This window comes from Dermacentor variabilis, chromosome 1 (genome assembly GCF_050947875.1).
Source record: "Dermacentor variabilis isolate Ectoservices chromosome 1, ASM5094787v1, whole genome shotgun sequence".
In the NCBI taxonomy this organism is placed as follows: Eukaryota; Metazoa; Arthropoda; class Arachnida; order Ixodida; family Ixodidae; genus Dermacentor; species Dermacentor variabilis.
Window position 1 is genome coordinate 62,894,132 of NC_134568.1, and position 17,959 is coordinate 62,912,090.

At 42.8% G+C, this 17,959-nt stretch overlaps 1 protein-coding gene across 8 annotated transcripts in view; it reads left to right on the forward strand.

The window, feature by feature from the left end:
* Window positions 1-17,959, forward strand: part of LOC142578644 (long-chain-fatty-acid--CoA ligase 1) — a 211,511-nt gene that overhangs the window by 175,223 nt on the left and 18,329 nt on the right. For all 8 annotated transcript variants that reach the window (XM_075688087.1, XM_075688104.1, XM_075688080.1 and 5 more), the window contains one exon: window positions 1,430-1,546. In XM_075688087.1, the coding sequence (XP_075544202.1) occupies window positions 1,430-1,546 (117 nt within the window). The remainder of the gene's footprint in view (window positions 1-1,429; window positions 1,547-17,959) is intronic.

Consider the following 17,959-nt stretch of genomic DNA (forward strand, 5'->3'; position numbering starts at 1 on the left):
AATGGACTTCTGTTTGTGGGCTATCTTTGAAAAGGAGGCCTAAGCCTATCACCACATCAGCATGTTGCCCTGAAAGCATCGGTGGAGCGAGCATGTAGAAAAATTTTCCTGGGTATACCTTACGAGCCACGATTGAAGCATACCCAGGAAGTTTAAAGGGGCCTTGAACCACTTCTTATTGAAGTGGAGAAAGGGATTTGAAGTGAAAATAGGCTATTTCAGAAATACATTGCAGCAAATTAAGAGTACTCCAGTGCTTTCAGCAAAGTGGAGTTATTAGCAATCAAACACGGCCTCCGCTGTGCTCCCGTTCCTTCAATGCCTTGCACTATGAACTCTATGGTGCAGTGGGGCGTGCCCATGACGCTCCACCTTCTAAATGTCACCATGGCATGCAGTTGAAATTTCATTTTGGATGTTAATGTAGATGCCACGACTTCTGCCTTTGGTGCCAACGATGCGCTAAACATAAGCCGAACGCGGTTGTCCTCGGTGAGCTGCAGTGCGCTTAGCCAGTGAACTCGTGGCAGCCGTGGTATCTACGACATGTAGCCGACCACAGCTTGTTGTCAGCTATTGGCCAGTAGCAGCCGTCTAAGGAAATGACGAACTAGTACATCCGATTACTACAAAATAGTGCACCTAGAAGAGAGTGAGGACAGGGCCTTCTGTTGAAAAGAGAGCGTTTCAGAGAAAGGTGACTTCACAATCAGTTTGTGAGCTCCACGCACCACGTATGACAGCAAAACTTGGCTGAGATGTTCACAGCAGCATATGCTACTTGCAGACTATGTTATTTCACCAAACCCAAGGGGTGGTTGAGGGCCCCATTAAAGGCAGTGATCAAGTCCAAGAGCACAGAAATTAAGTGAAATGTTTTGTTTCATTCCTAATATATCGGGTAAATGCACTACAAAAGATTTCCTGAGATTTTGTAATTCTCAACCAAAATATTAGACGTACACCGTGCGACAGTATTTATGGCGCACCCTGTAGGCCCCATTACAGTGCCCTTTTCTGCTCGGTATGCTTCATCCCATAACACCACTGTATTGCGGCAAAGCCTAATGTAGAAAACCGATCAGTACACTTTTTAAAGTGTACTGATCGGTCGAACAGTTGAATATGGATGTTTTTTTTTCCGAAACAAATTTTCAATAGCACAGTAGTGAAAACTACTATCAGGAAATTTGAATAATAAGCTTTTACATGTTGTTCATGTCCTCAAATAGGCTCTGTTCTTTGAGGCTAAGAGCTTCTATGTGTACTGTATTCTGTCATCTGCTAGCAGGTGTCCTTGTTGGGCTTTGGAAAAATAAATGCTTGAAAAATTTGAGCCATATAAAGTTGAAGGTCTTTGTTATCTTGAAGGCACTTTTGTTGATGTTACTTTGATATCGGCGATTACATTTATGTATGCTCTGTTTAGATTTGTGTGAAGGGACCAACAGTCTTCCAAGGTTACTTGAAGGACCCTGAGAAGACAGCAGAAGTGCTTGACAAAGATGGTTGGCTCCACACAGGAGACATTGGCAAGTGGCTGGATGTAAGTAGCAGATGTAAATGTAGTGATAAATTTAATCAGCTATCCGTATAGCTTACTTCCCTGACATGTGCTGCCACGATAGTCACGAAAGATCGAGAATAGCGTGACTCTGTGCACATAAGATGCACGAATGCTTATTTGCATTCGTCAAGTCCATCTAAATTGAGAAGCTTTTCTGTAGCAAGAGATTCACATTTTGAGTTACGTGATGCAATGAAGCTTGTTTATATCAAATTGATGTATTTTAAGCTATCATCTACATTAGTCAGGAGTAATAAAAAAATACAAGACAGTGTCATTCTAATCAACAAAAGGTTGCAGTTTTGCCAACAATGCAACACAGTTGCGTCAATTGTTAGTGCTATAATTTATGCAGTAACCATCGAAGTGTTGTAAATATTTGTAGCAGAGCACAAATCTTGCATCCTAGAGAGCCACAGTCTTTACCTCCTGCTCTTTCCTGTCCTGTGTTTCATTTTGCCCTATTAGCTGTCACTGGCCATCTTTACCTGTCTGGTGGTTTATTATTGTCTTGTGCACCATAGAGCACAGCATCTTAAGCCATTGCTGCTTTGGAATTTGAACTTCTTCAATGTTGTGATGATGCATTTGGTTGGAATACCATTTTTTAGAAATTAATTATGGTTATTGGGTTTGGAAACATAGAAGCATACCTACAGACAGGAAGAAAAGGGAAGGAGCACAGTGCCTGCCTATCCTTCAAGAAGGATAGGCAGGCAAGGAAAGAAGGAAGGAAGAAGGAAGGTAGGCAAGGAAAGAGGGAAGAATGAACAAAATGGCACATCGCAAAGACAATAGGAAAACTATGGCATAGAATAGAACATGGCACTAGGAACAGAAAAATGGAAGATAAGTTCACTGGTTTGAAACAAATTGGGATGCCTTCTTTTATTTTTTAAACTTTAAAATAGGTCATAGCATTGATTAGCATGTGGTGCCTGCAATATAGTTGAGCCTCATGATAATAAAGTTGTGTCCGACATAAAAGTACCTTTGTTATGTCTTGATATTCGTTATAAGCATATGGGGTGCTTTTTTTTATATTTAAACAGAATTATTAAAAATCACTTGTGGCGTGTAGCACAATTCTACTTGTTGAGCTAGATTACTCTTGAAGGCAGATATCTTTTGCTTGAGAAATCAAAATGAAAGTTTGCCTAATTAAAAAAAATTTGGTTATAAAGTTTTAAGGTAATTACGTTACAGCACACATTGCAATATACGAATTATAGCCGGTGGCTTCGAAAGTCATATCCATTTGGAACGAATGACAACAATTTCGAGATATGCGTTCTCAAAGTTTGCGACGAAGTGTGTGTCCCAGTTGTTAAAAAAAGTACATGGAACTGTAAAGTGCATGGAACTGAAAAGTACACAAAACTGGTGGTAGTTTTCAAAATTAGTTCCAAGTGGATGTTTCTCGTGAAATCACTGGTTTCAATTCGTGCATTGCAATATGTGCGCTGAAGCAGTTAGTTGAAATGTTCATTAGTGAAATTTTCTTACTTAGTCAAATATACATCTGATTTCCAGGGTAAGTAAGGTCATGCCTCTATGTGTAATCGAGCTCAATGAGTAGATTTGTGCTATGTGCATGCCACAAGCGATGTTTAAAAAGTACTGTTAACATTAAAAAAAGACCACCCTACATATTCACAGCATGCTGATATTGGCAGGAAACATCTGCGATTTTACCTCGTTATATCCCTGTCCTTTTGTCGAGGTTTGACTGTATTGATGCATTTGCACTGCACTGCAGCGCTCCTCTTTTGTTGCACCAGCCAGTGGAGCCACAGTGTGGCCATGGCTCCACTGGTGTTCGCATTGCACTGCACGGGCACTCAGCCAGATTTGAGTTTGCAGAAGAAAGTGTGCACAAAAAAAGAGAGCATCAGTGCATGCTGCTTTGCGAGTGAGCTTTTAATGCATTCGGATTAGAAGGGTCAAAGTTGAAAAAAGTGAGAAAAAGTATGTGTGAAGTGTGGGAAGCTGGTCACATGGAAAATGTAGGGAGGGGACGCGAGAGCTTAGAAGAGAGAGAGTGTGTGTCAGTGTGTGTGTAATATCGTATTTACTGGCATAATTATCGCACTTTTTTGGCAAAAAAATTGACACAAATTCAGGGGTGCGATCATTATGCAGGTTAAATTTTCCACGAAAAGAAAAGTTCTTTCATCCTGCATTTGCTGCGGGATGACAACAGGTCAACTAACAGGCAGCTACCGCTGTAACAGTGCGGGACCCAAAACAAAAATGGCGGCCAGCAGGGCAAGCCGAACGCGCCATAAGAGATTTGTTTCTTCTCGTGAGTACATTACGTGCATTGAAACAGTTTCTTCCATATCAGTAATGAATAGTATCGTTAATATCGGCAAGTGTGTGGCAATAACGTAGCCATGTCCAATTTGAGGGGAGGGAAACAGAGATGGGCGCGCTTAGCTACCAGTAACATATAAACACATGGCGGGCATGCTGCGAAAACTGTGCCATTGTCTTCACTACTATCCTAATACGGTATGTTTCCGCTAAGAGTGGGCGAATATCTTAGCTGTGTTACAAATATCGGCGTATGATCATATAAGGTGCACTTATAACGTATCAGTGTAAACGTGGCTACTATCATTGCCGCTCGCGATTTGTTGCATGCCCACAAGTACAGATGAGAAGAATCGAAAGGCGTCTTTTTTGTTGTTGTTGACCACAACCATTATAAAGCCTACAAATAATAAAGCCAAGGCAAGTTTGCTTGTGGTTTTTTTTTTTTTTCATGGAAGTGTGGAAAGTGATTTAAGGAATGAAATGGGGCATATGCTTAAGAATGTTTCGCATGTGAAGACTGCTTGGTATGTCTTGAATAGTCGCTCGCGTAGCATTCGACAACATTCGACAGATGGTAAGTGCAATCATCATTAGCTAGACTTGGCATACAACATATCGCTGTGGCAAGTTCGGGATGCGATCATTACACGGGGAAGAAAAAAAGAATCAAATTTTTTCGACAAAATTCAGGGGTGTGATTATTATGTGAGTGCGATCATTATGCAATTAAATACGATATGTACGCATATATAGCGCTACTGACTAGGCTCTACTCTGGACTACTGTCAGTTGCACTTGTCTCCTTGAAGAGAGGGGACGTGTGTTGAGTGAGCTCCTGAACAACACTTTGCAATGTGGTGAACACGGTTTAAATCGGGGATCCGGGACCTCAAAGAGGAGTGATCTAATGCCGAACACACTTCTCTCACATTTACCGCAGAATTGCCACTGAATTTTTAGTGTTATCGATTAGTTCTCCACATAGAACTGGAGTCATCCAAAAATTTTTCTTGTACCAGGAGTCTTTGACATGAGACTCCTGGTACAAGAAAAATTTTTGGATGACTCCAGTTCTATATGCAAGTCTCTAGACATGTTAAGGAGTCCAGAACTTGTAAATGCTGTTAAATCTTGTGAGTTCAGGGAATTAATCAATGCAGTCTAGGGATTTTTTTTGCCTCCAAGCAAATGTGTGTTGCTACGAAGGATATAGACGCTGAAGCTTTGAAGGGTAGAGACACTGTGTGTCGCTGTTTGCTCAAAATGACCTTATGACCAGCACGTTTGTTAGAGTTGCTTTAAAGGTTTTACAAGGAGCAAGCCTTAATCAAGAATTCATTTGCCATTGTCACTTAGTGCCTGTGTAATTCTTCCACTGAGTATGAGGTTATGATAGAGAATCCCAGCTATGGTAGTCACATTGCAGTACACACGGAATGAATGAAAAAAAACTAGTGTATTTAAGTTTGAGTGCGCATTACAGAACCTCAAATGGTCAAAATTAATACAAAACAGTCTACTACGGTGTCCATTATAACTCTTAGTGTAGGCCTGGAAAAAGACCCCAGTGATTATTTCATCACAAATTTTATAAACTGCAGCGAAGAGTGATCCTACAGATTCTGTCCTTCAGCCCTTGCACAAACTCAACGGTTAGACTTACTGATGCACCTGCAAGGACTCTATTATACTGAAAGCATGGGAATCATCGGGAGGTTTTTTTTTTCACTCTTGGAAATAATCCCTAGACGGTTCACGCAGTGCACACATATTCCTAGCCCAGAAGCATGAGCTTCAGCTTGCTTATTGTCTCATCCATCGCAACGGCTAAGGAATTGGGGATAGTCTGCTTGAAGGACTTAGCGTGAATAGTACTGTATTTACTCGATTCTAACGCGCCCGCGATTGTAACATGCACCCATTTTCCGTGACTAAAAAATTTTAAAAAATTAAAACCTCGATTGTAATGCGCACTCGTTTTCCATGACAAAAAAAAAAAAAAGAGTACAATACCGCGCACTTTGTGTTTTCATATAGAAATACTATTTTCTCTCATTTCGAAAAAACTGATTTATTTCCTTACACTAAAGTTGCGATGAATAAAAACACAGATGAAAGCAGCGTACCTTGCCGCCAAGATTTTCACTGCGCCGGTACGAGTCGTGTGGGGCAATAGATATCGCTCGTCATAGCTATCAGACAACTCCTTATCTCTATTAGTAGACCAAGCATTTCATCCTCGGTGCCGTCCATGGCATTTGAAATCCCGCACTTTTTAAAGGCCTTGTTGACCATGGCAGACGGGATCGTACACCCTGCATCTTTCACCCGTCCAGCAAAGTCCTGCAGCGAGGCACGCTTCATTTTATTGGTGGACATGAATTTGTGGCAGCCACTGACAAGCCATTCAGTGTAGGGTGCCCAAATTTTATCTTTCACTGGCTTGTTCAAACGCGATGTCATGCTGCCGGGTATCACGACAAGGTCGGTGTTGCATGCAGCCAGCCTGTCCTTCATGCGCTGGTCAAGGTGGCACCTGAACGTGTCGAGCACAAGCATCCCACACAGACCCAAACTGCCGCCGGGTCTCTTCCGCCAAACGTTATCAATCCAGTCAGCGATCAAGCCCGTGGTCATCCAACCTTTTTCATTTGCCCGCACAATCACGCCACTCGGAAACACGATTTCTTTCGGGAGCGTCTTCCATCTGAAGATAAGATACGGGGGCAGCTTTTGCCCATCCGCAGTGCAATAAAGCATTGCGGTGACTCTAGTTTTTTCATGGCCGGAAGACAAAAACGCGCACTTGCTTCACCCCCTTCTTTTCACTGGTTGTGGTGGCAGGCATGTCAAAGTAGAGCGACGTCTGATCAGCATGTCCAATCCGTCCGAAGTTGTAGCAGTTTCTATGGCGCGACTTCAGAATGTACCGCTGAAAACTGTGCAATTTCTCCATATCTTTTGGGGCTATTCTTGGCATATCCCTGTCTGCCTTCGAAGAGAAAAGCCTTTTCTTTTAATAAAATTTGATAGCCAGCACCTGTTCACTTTGAAGTCGCTCCGCATTAGTCCTTTCTGTAGGGCTAACTGCATCACCCGTACTTTGAGCAGATCGGTCGCCACAGGCCGCTGTGCCGCTCACTCCTCTTGCATGTATTCCGCCAGCAGCTCTTCTATTTCGGCGAAGCGGCCCTGCTTCGGTCCACTGAAACCCTTCCTTGTTGCTTTGCTGGCGAAAATATTCTCCTTCTGTTTGCGCCAGTCCCGCACGCAAGTTTTGGGAACTCCGAACGCCCGTGATGCAGCCCGATTTCCGTCCGTCTCCACGCACATGATAACTTTCCTTTTAAATGCGGCGTCATGGTGGACTCGGCTTGTCTTTGCAGTCAGCGCTTCCATGCTGATTGAATAAACGCAGAAAACAGGAAGCCAGGCGGTAGACTATAGGTTGCACCAGTGCCTGGTTACACGTACGAGATGGAGGTATGCACATGGAGGAAGCTATGGCAGCTAGGCTAGAAGCGTGTACGAGGCGGCCATTTTTAGAATGCTGATGGCAATATGGTAACGTGGATTTAGGGTTGTACTCTATTATTATATGCAATTTTTGGACCTGTTTTATCGGAAAAAAGGTGCGCGATAGATTCAAGTAAATACGGTATTTCTTACGAAAATGTGTATCCAAAGTGGCCTTAGGTCTTGGTTTTCAATCAAATTATGGATCTCCACAATGAAATGAAGGGGAAAACAAAGTGGAGATGAATGCAGTGCGATTTTGGTTGGTGTGTGGATGCACATTTAGCGAATCTCATAGAAGAAAATTATCTTGCAGTTCCCACACTAAATGTTTGCAAATATGTCTGCGTTTAGACTGCTTCAAAAGAATCGCCCATGTACCACGCATTGGGTGCACGTTAAACAACCCCAGGTGTTCAAAATAAATCTGGAGTCCCCCGCTACAGCATGCCTCAATCATGTTGTGGTTCTGGCATGTAAAAACCCAGAATTTAACTGCTTTAAATAGTTGATTCGCTGGTTCGAAGTGAGCTTTTAATTGCTCCAGAACGTGCTTCAGTGTCAAAGATACCCTTGGTTCCTCTTATTATTCTCGCTCAAGTGTGAAAGAATTTCCTGTAAAGTACTGACAACTAGTATATACAGCTGTTCACAGCACACAGCTGGTGCCATTTACACCGAGCCTTCTGTGGACTTTTATATTGTGTGCATGTTTATTATGGACAACTTCTTCGTCCCTATTTATATAAGTTATCTATTCTACGGTTTCACTAGAACGTGGCAAATATAATTCTGCTTGGCCGCATGCAGCAAAGCTACCTGAAAGGTCAGTCCATTTATTCAGGTGTTGGATTATAAAAAAGAGAACAAAAAAGAATTTTTTTTTAGTTATGGTGTTTAACATAACAAAACTACACAGTTGGTTATGAGGCATGCTGTAGTCGAGGTCTCCGGAGTAATGTTTACCATCTGGGGCTCTATTACGTACATCCAAAGCATGGTACACAATCATTTTTGCATTTCATCCCCATCAAAATAAGGTTGTTGTGGTCTGGAATAGAAACTGTGACATCATGCTCAGCAACACAATGCCATAACCACTGCAGGGGGTTCAGAAAGAGAACAGTTGATCCCTCCAGATGAGAAGTCGAGATTAATGCATTTATGACACTTTTTGAGTTGATACACTAAATATTCATTTAGGAAAGTAGAAATGAATATCATTGCTCACAAAGATTTCTCTTGCCATAGGCACTTATTATTTTAATCTGAGGTAAGGCTGCCACTAGCCATCATAGAAGCATAGCAGGGATTTAAAAAGTAGCAGCTAAGAGCATGCAGTCTTCCTATGAGATTGCAGGCTATCTGCTGCATATACAGGAATTATATTGGTTTAAGGGTTCATGACAGTATTGTGTAGGAACTGGGAAAATTTATTCACTTTGTTTAAAAAGCCTCACAGGGCCCCTTTAAGCTGGTTATGACCCAGATAGCCTGATACAACCATTAGATGTGCATAATATGATACACCTTGGACCTTCGGTATGTCCATTAGCTATCCAGACTTATCCAGGAAACATTGTATGGATGTACTATAGATCATTGGAGATGCATCCAGCACATGTAAGTGGTACATCCAATAGATATTTACTACATCTAATAGGTATCCATATTAACCACACTTACGCGTAGGGGACATCCATTGTACTATGTATGGCTGTATCCACATCTAACATATATCCAGATTGGCATTTGCTGGATGTGCCTTGTACTAATTTTGGCTATTTCTTATATTCGTCATGCATGCATGAACTGGGCCTCTTCAATTTGTTGTCCCAGACTGCCCCAGGTTGCTTGAGACACTATTAGAGCTTGTGATAGTTGGTATACGCAGCTTTTCGGACAGTCCTGGAGTGTTTGGGAAAACAAATCAAAGAAGTGCCACTATTACTAAGCCAAGAAAAACTCCAGTTGTCACCACCAGCGTCTTTATTGTGAAACCTCTTATTGGTATCAGCCGTTTGACAAGTACATAATGGTGTACACAATATATGCAGTGAAATACAATGACAGACTGCAGACATTGCACATAATGAAAAACTGCCTATGTCTTGTGAAAATAAAGTGAACACTAAAAATACAACATAATGCCATCTCTTGGTTTCTGAATGTCACAGCACAACGATCACTTCATGCACGAACCAATACAAAAATGACATATGCATAACAGCTAGGTATAGACGTGTTAAAGGATAAATAGAATAAGACAGTAAAAGCAATGCTTGCAAATGAACGCTTCTCCCATTAAAAATTAGACAAGTTCTTCTTAGGTGATCAACAGCTCAGTGTTAGCTGGACTCTCTCCAGTAAAGTAAAGCAAAGGGCACATTATGAGACTTAATGCTCATGAAAAAAAAAAAAAAGCTGAATTCTCATGTGGAAATATCAAAGCACTATTTGACTAGCCTTGTATTCAGCAAAAATAAAAAAAAGAAATAATAGATATAATGTAGTGAAACATAAAGGAGCGCAAAAGCTGAAGGCCGACAGCAGCAATATTCTAGAGGGAAAACAACCTGAAACCACCAATACATTAGTACAATGATAAATTGTGTAAGAGAAGCAGGCAAACCCCTGCAGCAAAAGGCTGCCAAATCAGCTTCTCCATAAAGGAGAAAAATTCGGAACACAGCGGCTACATAAAAAAAATTGCTTTAACATATTGTTCTCACTCTTAGACATGAAGACTTGCAAATGGCATAAAGCTGTTGTACAGTATTTACTCAAATGTAACGCGACCACGATTGTAATGCGAGAGTCAACTTTCCAGTCAAGCGAAATAAAAAAAAATAAAACCGCAAATGTAACGTGAGACGAAAAGAAGAAGAAATGGGACCTTTATTCAAGAGAATCATAATTAGCAAACAAGTTCTCTTGGGCAATCCTTTCCAGGGATAGGTTAACTTTTGCAAAATTTCGTGTGACTCTTCACCAAAAGCGTCCCCAACAGGTGTTTTTGGCGCTGTGCAAGGTCACTGTCAGTGCCAAGAGTGCTGTCAGCCGTGTAGTTTGAGGGGATTGGTGCTGGGATGAGCCCTCACGAAAGCAAAACTATCTCTGAAAGGTATCACTCGGGAATCGCATCGTCTCCGAGCTTGTTTGAGATGAAGTACTTCTTTAGAGACCGCAAAGGTGTTTCAGTTGGGGACACTACCAGGTCACCATGAGGTTCACAGAGTCCTTCAGGCCGGCCTCTGATTTAAAGAGAGCCTCCGTTAGTCTTGCCATCCGTGAATTGTTGACGTCAAGCCACCAAGTCGCGGTGGAATTCCTCACCCTCTCGGCCGTCAAAATTGCTCGCCTCTCGAAGTGGGCGTCATACCAAATGCGCTATGTTGCCATAACATCATGAATAAACAGAGTCAAAGCGCGAAAGGCCACAGTGTGCTGCAGCACTGTAACCGTAACACCAGTCACAAGCACAGTGAAAATGGCGACGAGTCAAACAAAAAATAAGTTTTGACTTCAATCGACTAGTTTACAGATTGGATAGGGACATACTGGTTGCCAACATAACTATAAAAACCGCGAGATTTAGAATATTTGCTTTAAAACTATCAATTTTGCCGTTATTGGAATGTAACACGAGGGTCGGGTTCAAGGAACAAAAATCATTAAAAAAAACTTGCGTTACAATCGATAAATACATTAATTAGGAAGTATCTTAATTTTTGCCTCATTTTCCTTGAAGTAAGCAAGCATAGAGTCCAATTACATCCATGGTATGCTCTATAAATTATTCGAGTAGAATAACTATACCATATTTTCATGCGAGTAAGCCCCGCAGGGGCGTCTGCGTCAGCAGGCGTTTGGTGTGTTGCGACACCACGTACCCGAGCACACGAGGGTTGGACCCTCCCGCGTCTAGCCGTGCGCGGCTTAGCCGTGTCTGGGGAAAGGGGGATCCTGGAGGTTGAGCCGATGCCGGGCGTTCGGACCTTTAAGGCCCCCCGGCGGAGGCAACACACCTCTTTGGCCTCTGATTCACGTAGACGGCACCCCCGGACTGACCCACCAGGGGAAAATCGGCAGTCACCTTTTCCTGTCTTCTCCCTCTATACGCTTTTACTTTACCCTCGTCTTTCACACCTGTCCTGTCTTCTTGTATCTTCTGTTCACTTCCATTTTTCGTAGGTGGCAAGGGTTAACCTTGTGTGACTAACCTACCTTGGTTATGTCGTACGTATTAGGTTATAGTTGAGGTGTACAGCTGGCGTGGGCAGAACTTGCTTGCGAGTTCCTGTCCCGTCCCCTCGTTGGGCTCCATGGTGGGCGGCTGGCATCATGACCGAACTTTAAACGCACTTTATGGCTCCACCTCCCCCAGAAAATGATCGCACTCCAAAAAGAGTGCGGACCGAGGACATAACTTCCCAATGCTTCCAAAAAACAAACGAACATTTCCCCAGGTATCATGTCATACATAGTGAAGATCCAGATCAACCAGCTCGAAAAATGTCCCCATTCATAGTATCAAAATCTCTGACTTACGCCCTGGGCCTTGGCTACAAGGTGACGAAGCTAACCAGTGGCGACCTACTCCTCCAAATCCGAGACAAAGCACAATACTCGAAACTCCCAACTTTAGTGTTTTTTTGGAGACGTCCGGGTAACCGTAACTACTCACCGTTCACTAAACACAGTCAAAGGAGTAATATCTGAGCACGATTTCCTGAACCTTTCTGAAGAAGAGATGTTGGATGGTCTGAAAGACCAGAATGTCACCGAAGTCCATCGTATCAAAATCCGAAAAGACAACAAGGAAATACCTACAAAACACATAATCCTGACCTTTGCCTCCAGCCAACTCCCCGAATCCATAGAAGTAGGCTATCTTAGAATAACTAAGACCATACATTCCAAATCCGAGACGATGTTTCAAATGCCAAAGATTCGGCCATGGCTCTCAGAGCTGTCGTGGCCGCCAAACATGTGCCAAATGTTCATCAAATGCTCATGAATCCGTGGACTGTACCGCTGCACCACTGTGCGCGAACTGTGAAGGGGATCATCCCCCGTACTCGAGATCATGTCCGACCTGGAAGAAAGAGAAAGAAATTATAACGATAAAGACCAAGGAAAACATAACTTATCAAGAGGCGCGAAAATGACACTCCTCATCATTTCAATTTAAAGCAAAAACAAATTTCGCCGATGTGGTACGCAGGGGCGGCACACCACACCAGGCCTCGGCCACTGCCCAGGCAAAGCCTGAGGCAGGGCCACTCCCGCCCCCGGCAGACGCAGCGAAGGCTGCTCTGCCACCTCTGAACAAAGGCGCGCCGGCCTCTCAGTCGGCCGCCCGCAAGGCTTCCCCCAGTCGAGAGAAGCCCACTAACCGTACACCCGCGGGTTCACCGCGGAAGTCCAGAGCCTCTAGTGAGGCAATGGACATAACACAAAACTTGCCTCTGCTTCAGCAGAAGCACAGCTCCCTGGAGCGAAAAAAAAAAGAAAAAACCCCAGTATTGGCACCCCGTAAAGCAGCATCCTAAATTTAACTACACTCATCAAACATGGCGTTCCTTATACAGTGGAACTGCCGAGGACTAATAAATAACTACAGTGACATAAAAGAACTGTTAAACACACTGTCCCCAGTGGCTTTATGCTTACAGGAGACCAACTTAGGTCCCAAACAAAAAAACATTTTAAACAAGTACAATGTCTTTCGGTCTGACCGAGAACACACAAGCAGACTGTCTGGAGGTGTTGCTACTGTAATTAAGACTGGTATTGCAACCCAAGAAATCAAACTTAAAACCAAATACGAAGCCGTTGCTGTCACTGTCATCCATTTTAAGACGACCACAATATGCAATATATATCTTGAGCCACACCTAACAGTAACACTTAATGATTTAGAAACCCTTTTAGAACAACTACCAGAACCGTACCTGCTTGTTGGTGATTTCAACGCCCACTCCGGTTTTTGGGGAAGTGCACACACTGATGCGAGAGGCCGTATTTTAGAAGATTTTATTTTAAGTAATAATGTTTGCCTCCTAAACACCGGCAAAAGTACGTACTGCTCTCCGAGCACGGGAAAAATGAGTTCCATAGATTTGTCTTTTAGTTCACCCTCTGTTTTTAACGATTTTAAATGGGATGTCATCAACAACCCATACGGCAGCGATCACCTGCCTGTATTAATCAGCCTAACCTCTCCACCACAAGTCATCCCAACAAAACCACGACGGTGAAAGTTACATTTAGCCGACTGGGCACTTTTTAAAGAAAGGGCCAGTTTAGATAAAATAGTTTCCGATAATTTAAGCATAGATGAACTGAATGAAGCTATCACCAACTGTATTTTAACCGCTGCACGCCTGGCAATTCCTCAGTCTTCAGGAGTAGTAAAAGAGAATCACAAAATTTGGTACACACAAGAATGCCGAGACGCAAAAAGGAGACAAAACAAGGCCTGGGGAATTTTTCGTAGGTACCCAACGCAGGAAAATTTAATCAAGTTCAAAAAGTTCAGAGCAAAAGCCGGTATATTCGCCGTAATGCAGAAAAAACTTCATGGCAAGGTTACGTGTCCTCAATAAATAGCACAATTACATCAAAACAAATGTGGGAGATGGTAAAAAAGATAAATGGCAGCTACTCCCCATTCATGGTTCCATTTCTCTCTGACCCTGGCACACAGACAAATATAGAAGAACAGGCAGATATTCTGGGTGAATATTTTTCTGCGGTCTCCAGTTCATCTCACTATTCAGAATCATTCCTGAAATACAAAAACACAGCTGAAGGACAAAGACTGCCGACAAGTGGCGGTACAAATGAACCCTATAATAACTTACTTACAGTTCAGGAAATTAATAGAGTACTGTCCGCTGGTAAGCAAACTGCACCTGGCCCAGACAAAATACATTATCATATGTTAGCTCATCTCTCTGAACCGGCTGTGGAAGCACTTTTAAATTTTTTTAACAAAGTTTGGGTATCGGGGAAGCTTCCCGAAGCCTGGAAGATGGCCATTATTGTTCCTTTATTAAAACCCGGAAAACCATTCACACTCCCTAGCAGCTATAGGCCCATAGCTCTGACTAGCTGTCTAGCAAAGTCCTTTGAAAGTCTATTGAATATCAGATTAACATTTGTGTTAGAAGACCGGAAGCTCCTAGATGTCCATCAATGCGGTTTTAAAAAGGCTTGCTCCACCACCGACCACCTTGTCCGTCTTGAAAACACTGTTCGTGAAGCTTTTATACACAGGCAACACTGTCTATCTGTCTTCTTCGATTTAGAGAGGGCATATGATACAACGTGGAGGTTTGGGATCATTCAGGACCTGGCTGAACTAGGCATCCGCGGCAGGATGTTGAACTGTCTGAAGGACTTCTTGTCTAACCGTACATTTCATGTCCGCCTTGGCTCAACCCTTTCAAAGAATTTTATCCAGGCAAATGGAGTACCTCAGGGATGTATTTTGAGCACAACACTCTTCATTGTAAAAATGAATTCTATCAGGAAAATAATCCCAAGATCCGTTATGTATTCTCTCTATGTAGATGACCTCCAGATAGCTTGCACATCCTCGAACATATCAACATGCGAACGACAAATACAGCTAACAATAAACAAACTAGTAACATGGGCAGACAGAAATGGTTTCCGTTTTTCCCCACAGAAATCGGTGGCCATTCTTTTCTCACTCAGACGAGGCATACAAATAGATCCCACCCTACACCTGAACGAAATAGATCTGCCTGTAAAAAATGAACATAAATTTCTAGGTGTAACATTTGACAGGAAGCTCACCTTCCTGCCTCACATAAATGCTTTGAAAAAGAAAGCTTCTCAGTCCCTGAACATACTCAAAGCGCTATCGAGAAAACACTGGGGCGCCGATAGGACTTGTCTATTACAAATTTACCGCTCTGTAGTACGCTCTATCCTGGATTATGGATGTATAGTGTATGGGTCAGCAAGACCATCGTACCTGAAACGGCTAGATCCAGTACATAATTTAGGTTTGCGTCTCTCCACTGGTGCATACAGGACATCACCCATAAACAGTCTCCATGTAGAAACCAATGAACCATCACTTACAGATAGAAGAGCCATGCTCACAAACTCTTACATTCTAAAGATCCGTTCGCTTCCCAAACACCTATGTTACCCCATAGTTACAAAGTGCCCATCAAGAACACTGTTTAACAACAAACCACAAACTATTAGGCCACTCCTCCTGCGTTTCGAAGAGATGTGCCGAAATCTCGGCATGCTAAACATATTGCCAAACATTGCCCAAAGGCGAGGTCCACTGCCGCCATGGCACAATTTTCCTGAAATCTGTGATTTCACTCTAACACACTTCCGTAAAAAAGAAATTCCGCAACAACATATAATACAAGAATTCCTCACACTTGAAGAAAAGTACAGCAATTTTGCAGCTTTTTACACAGACGGTTCAAAAACAGATGCTTATGTAGGAAGCGCAGCTGTACAGGGGAATTGGAATAAAATAGTAAGACTTCCACAGTGTGCTTCCATCTTCACTGCGGAATGTTATGCCATCTGTGTAGCCATAGAAAAAATAGTAAATGAGAGACTCACCAACAGTGTTATTTACACAGACTCACTGAGTGTGCTCAGGGCCTTTCATTCTGGAAATGCAATGGCTCCTCTGCTTGGAGACCTCATACACAGCATTACAGCAGCCACAGCTCAAGGCCAAAACATCAGGCTCTGCTGGGTACCAAGCCATGTCGGCATAAAAGGCAATGAAAGAGCGGATTTATGCGCTGCTCAAGCTTACGGTAAACAAATTAAGAATGTAAATATGCCCTATAGAGATTGCATGAACTTACTGCATAGTAACGCAAGGAAAAAATGGCAGTCCAGTTGGAACAGCGAAATAAATAACAAGCTACAATTAATAAAACTAGTTCTAGGTGAATGGAAGTCATGCGTGCACCAGAAGCGTTTCAAGGAAGTTATTATCTGCCGTCTCCGTATAGGTCACACACACATTACACACAACTTTCTGCTGAAGAAAGAAGACAAACCAATTTGCACTTGCGGAGATGAACTTACCGTCAATCACATTTTAATTTCATGTTGTAAACTGGAAAAGCTACGGAAAAAGTGCTTTTCCCCATTTTATAACCAATGCATCCCTTTTCACCCAGCACTGCTCTTGAGTGATAATGCAATTGTGGATATGTCTAGCGTTTTTAGATTTTTAACAGAAGCTGGTTTTCTTAAAAATATGTAAATCATCACGCAGTACTTCACCTCATACACCACAGCCATTTCTCATTCCTGAGAAAAAGGCTGAGGACCTTATTTGATTGGTTAGGAGCCTCGAGATCCTTGCTGTGGCAAGGATGGCTGCTGAGGTTACCCGACCCCTTTTAAAAGTTTTTATCAGTACCCATTGTTACTACCTTTTTCTTACTCCATCATGAGGTAACCCTAACTATTTAAGCACTCAACACCACTGACTATTATTTACATTTTTATAAAATTACACGGAAAATTCCCCTATACCTTGAGCTTGGCGCATGATGGCCTTAGTTGCCTATGTGCCATAAAACACAACACAACACACACAACACACACATGCGAGTAAGATGACAGCCAATTCGTGTGTAGGTTAATGGATCATAAGGAATGTCAATGTAGTTGCAGTTAGTGGTTACCTGGTACCATGGCACACTTGGCATGCACTAGTCAACCAAGTGCAGTGGCACCAGGGCCGCTATTTTGTAGCGATGCCTTATGCCTTATTCTATGCTATTCTTATCATCCACCACACACGGCCGTCCGATCCCGTTGATAATGTGGGCAGACCGTCGCTCTGACCACTGGCCAAGCGCGAAAAGCATGAAAAAGCATAGAATCGGAAAAGCATCGCTACAAAATACCGGCCCAGGCCACACCATGCTGCTGAGAGTGCTGAGCCACTCGTAGCAGTATCAAATCAGCCCTTTCCTTTTAAACCATCTCATTGCTTCCCATACACTCGGCCTGAAACCAGGTAATAGGATTCTACATTTGTTGCATTTTTGAAAACGTACAGCACTCCTTATAATGCAATCAGGTGCCACAAAAGGCCAAAGTGTTGATTCAGGTAATGCTGGAGATGAGCTACTACATCTATATCTCCATAGCGATATCTGGTTTTTGGTCAATAATAATAATAATAATATTTGGGGTTTTATGTGCCAAAACCACTTTCTGATTATGAGGCACGCCGTAGTGGAGGACTCCGGAAATTTTGACCACCTGGGGTTCTTTAACGTGCACCTAAATCTAAGCACACGGGTGTTTTCGCATTTCGCCCCCATCGAAATGCGGCCGCCGTGGCCGGGATTCGATCCCGCGACCTCGTGCTCAGCAGCCCAACACCATAGCCACTGAGCAACCACGGCGGTTGGTTGTTGGTCATACACTGGGCTCAACTCGGCTCATACACTGGGCTCAAGTAGTGGTTAATTGCATTGGACCCTGCAACAGTATTACCAAGGAAACATTTTGCAG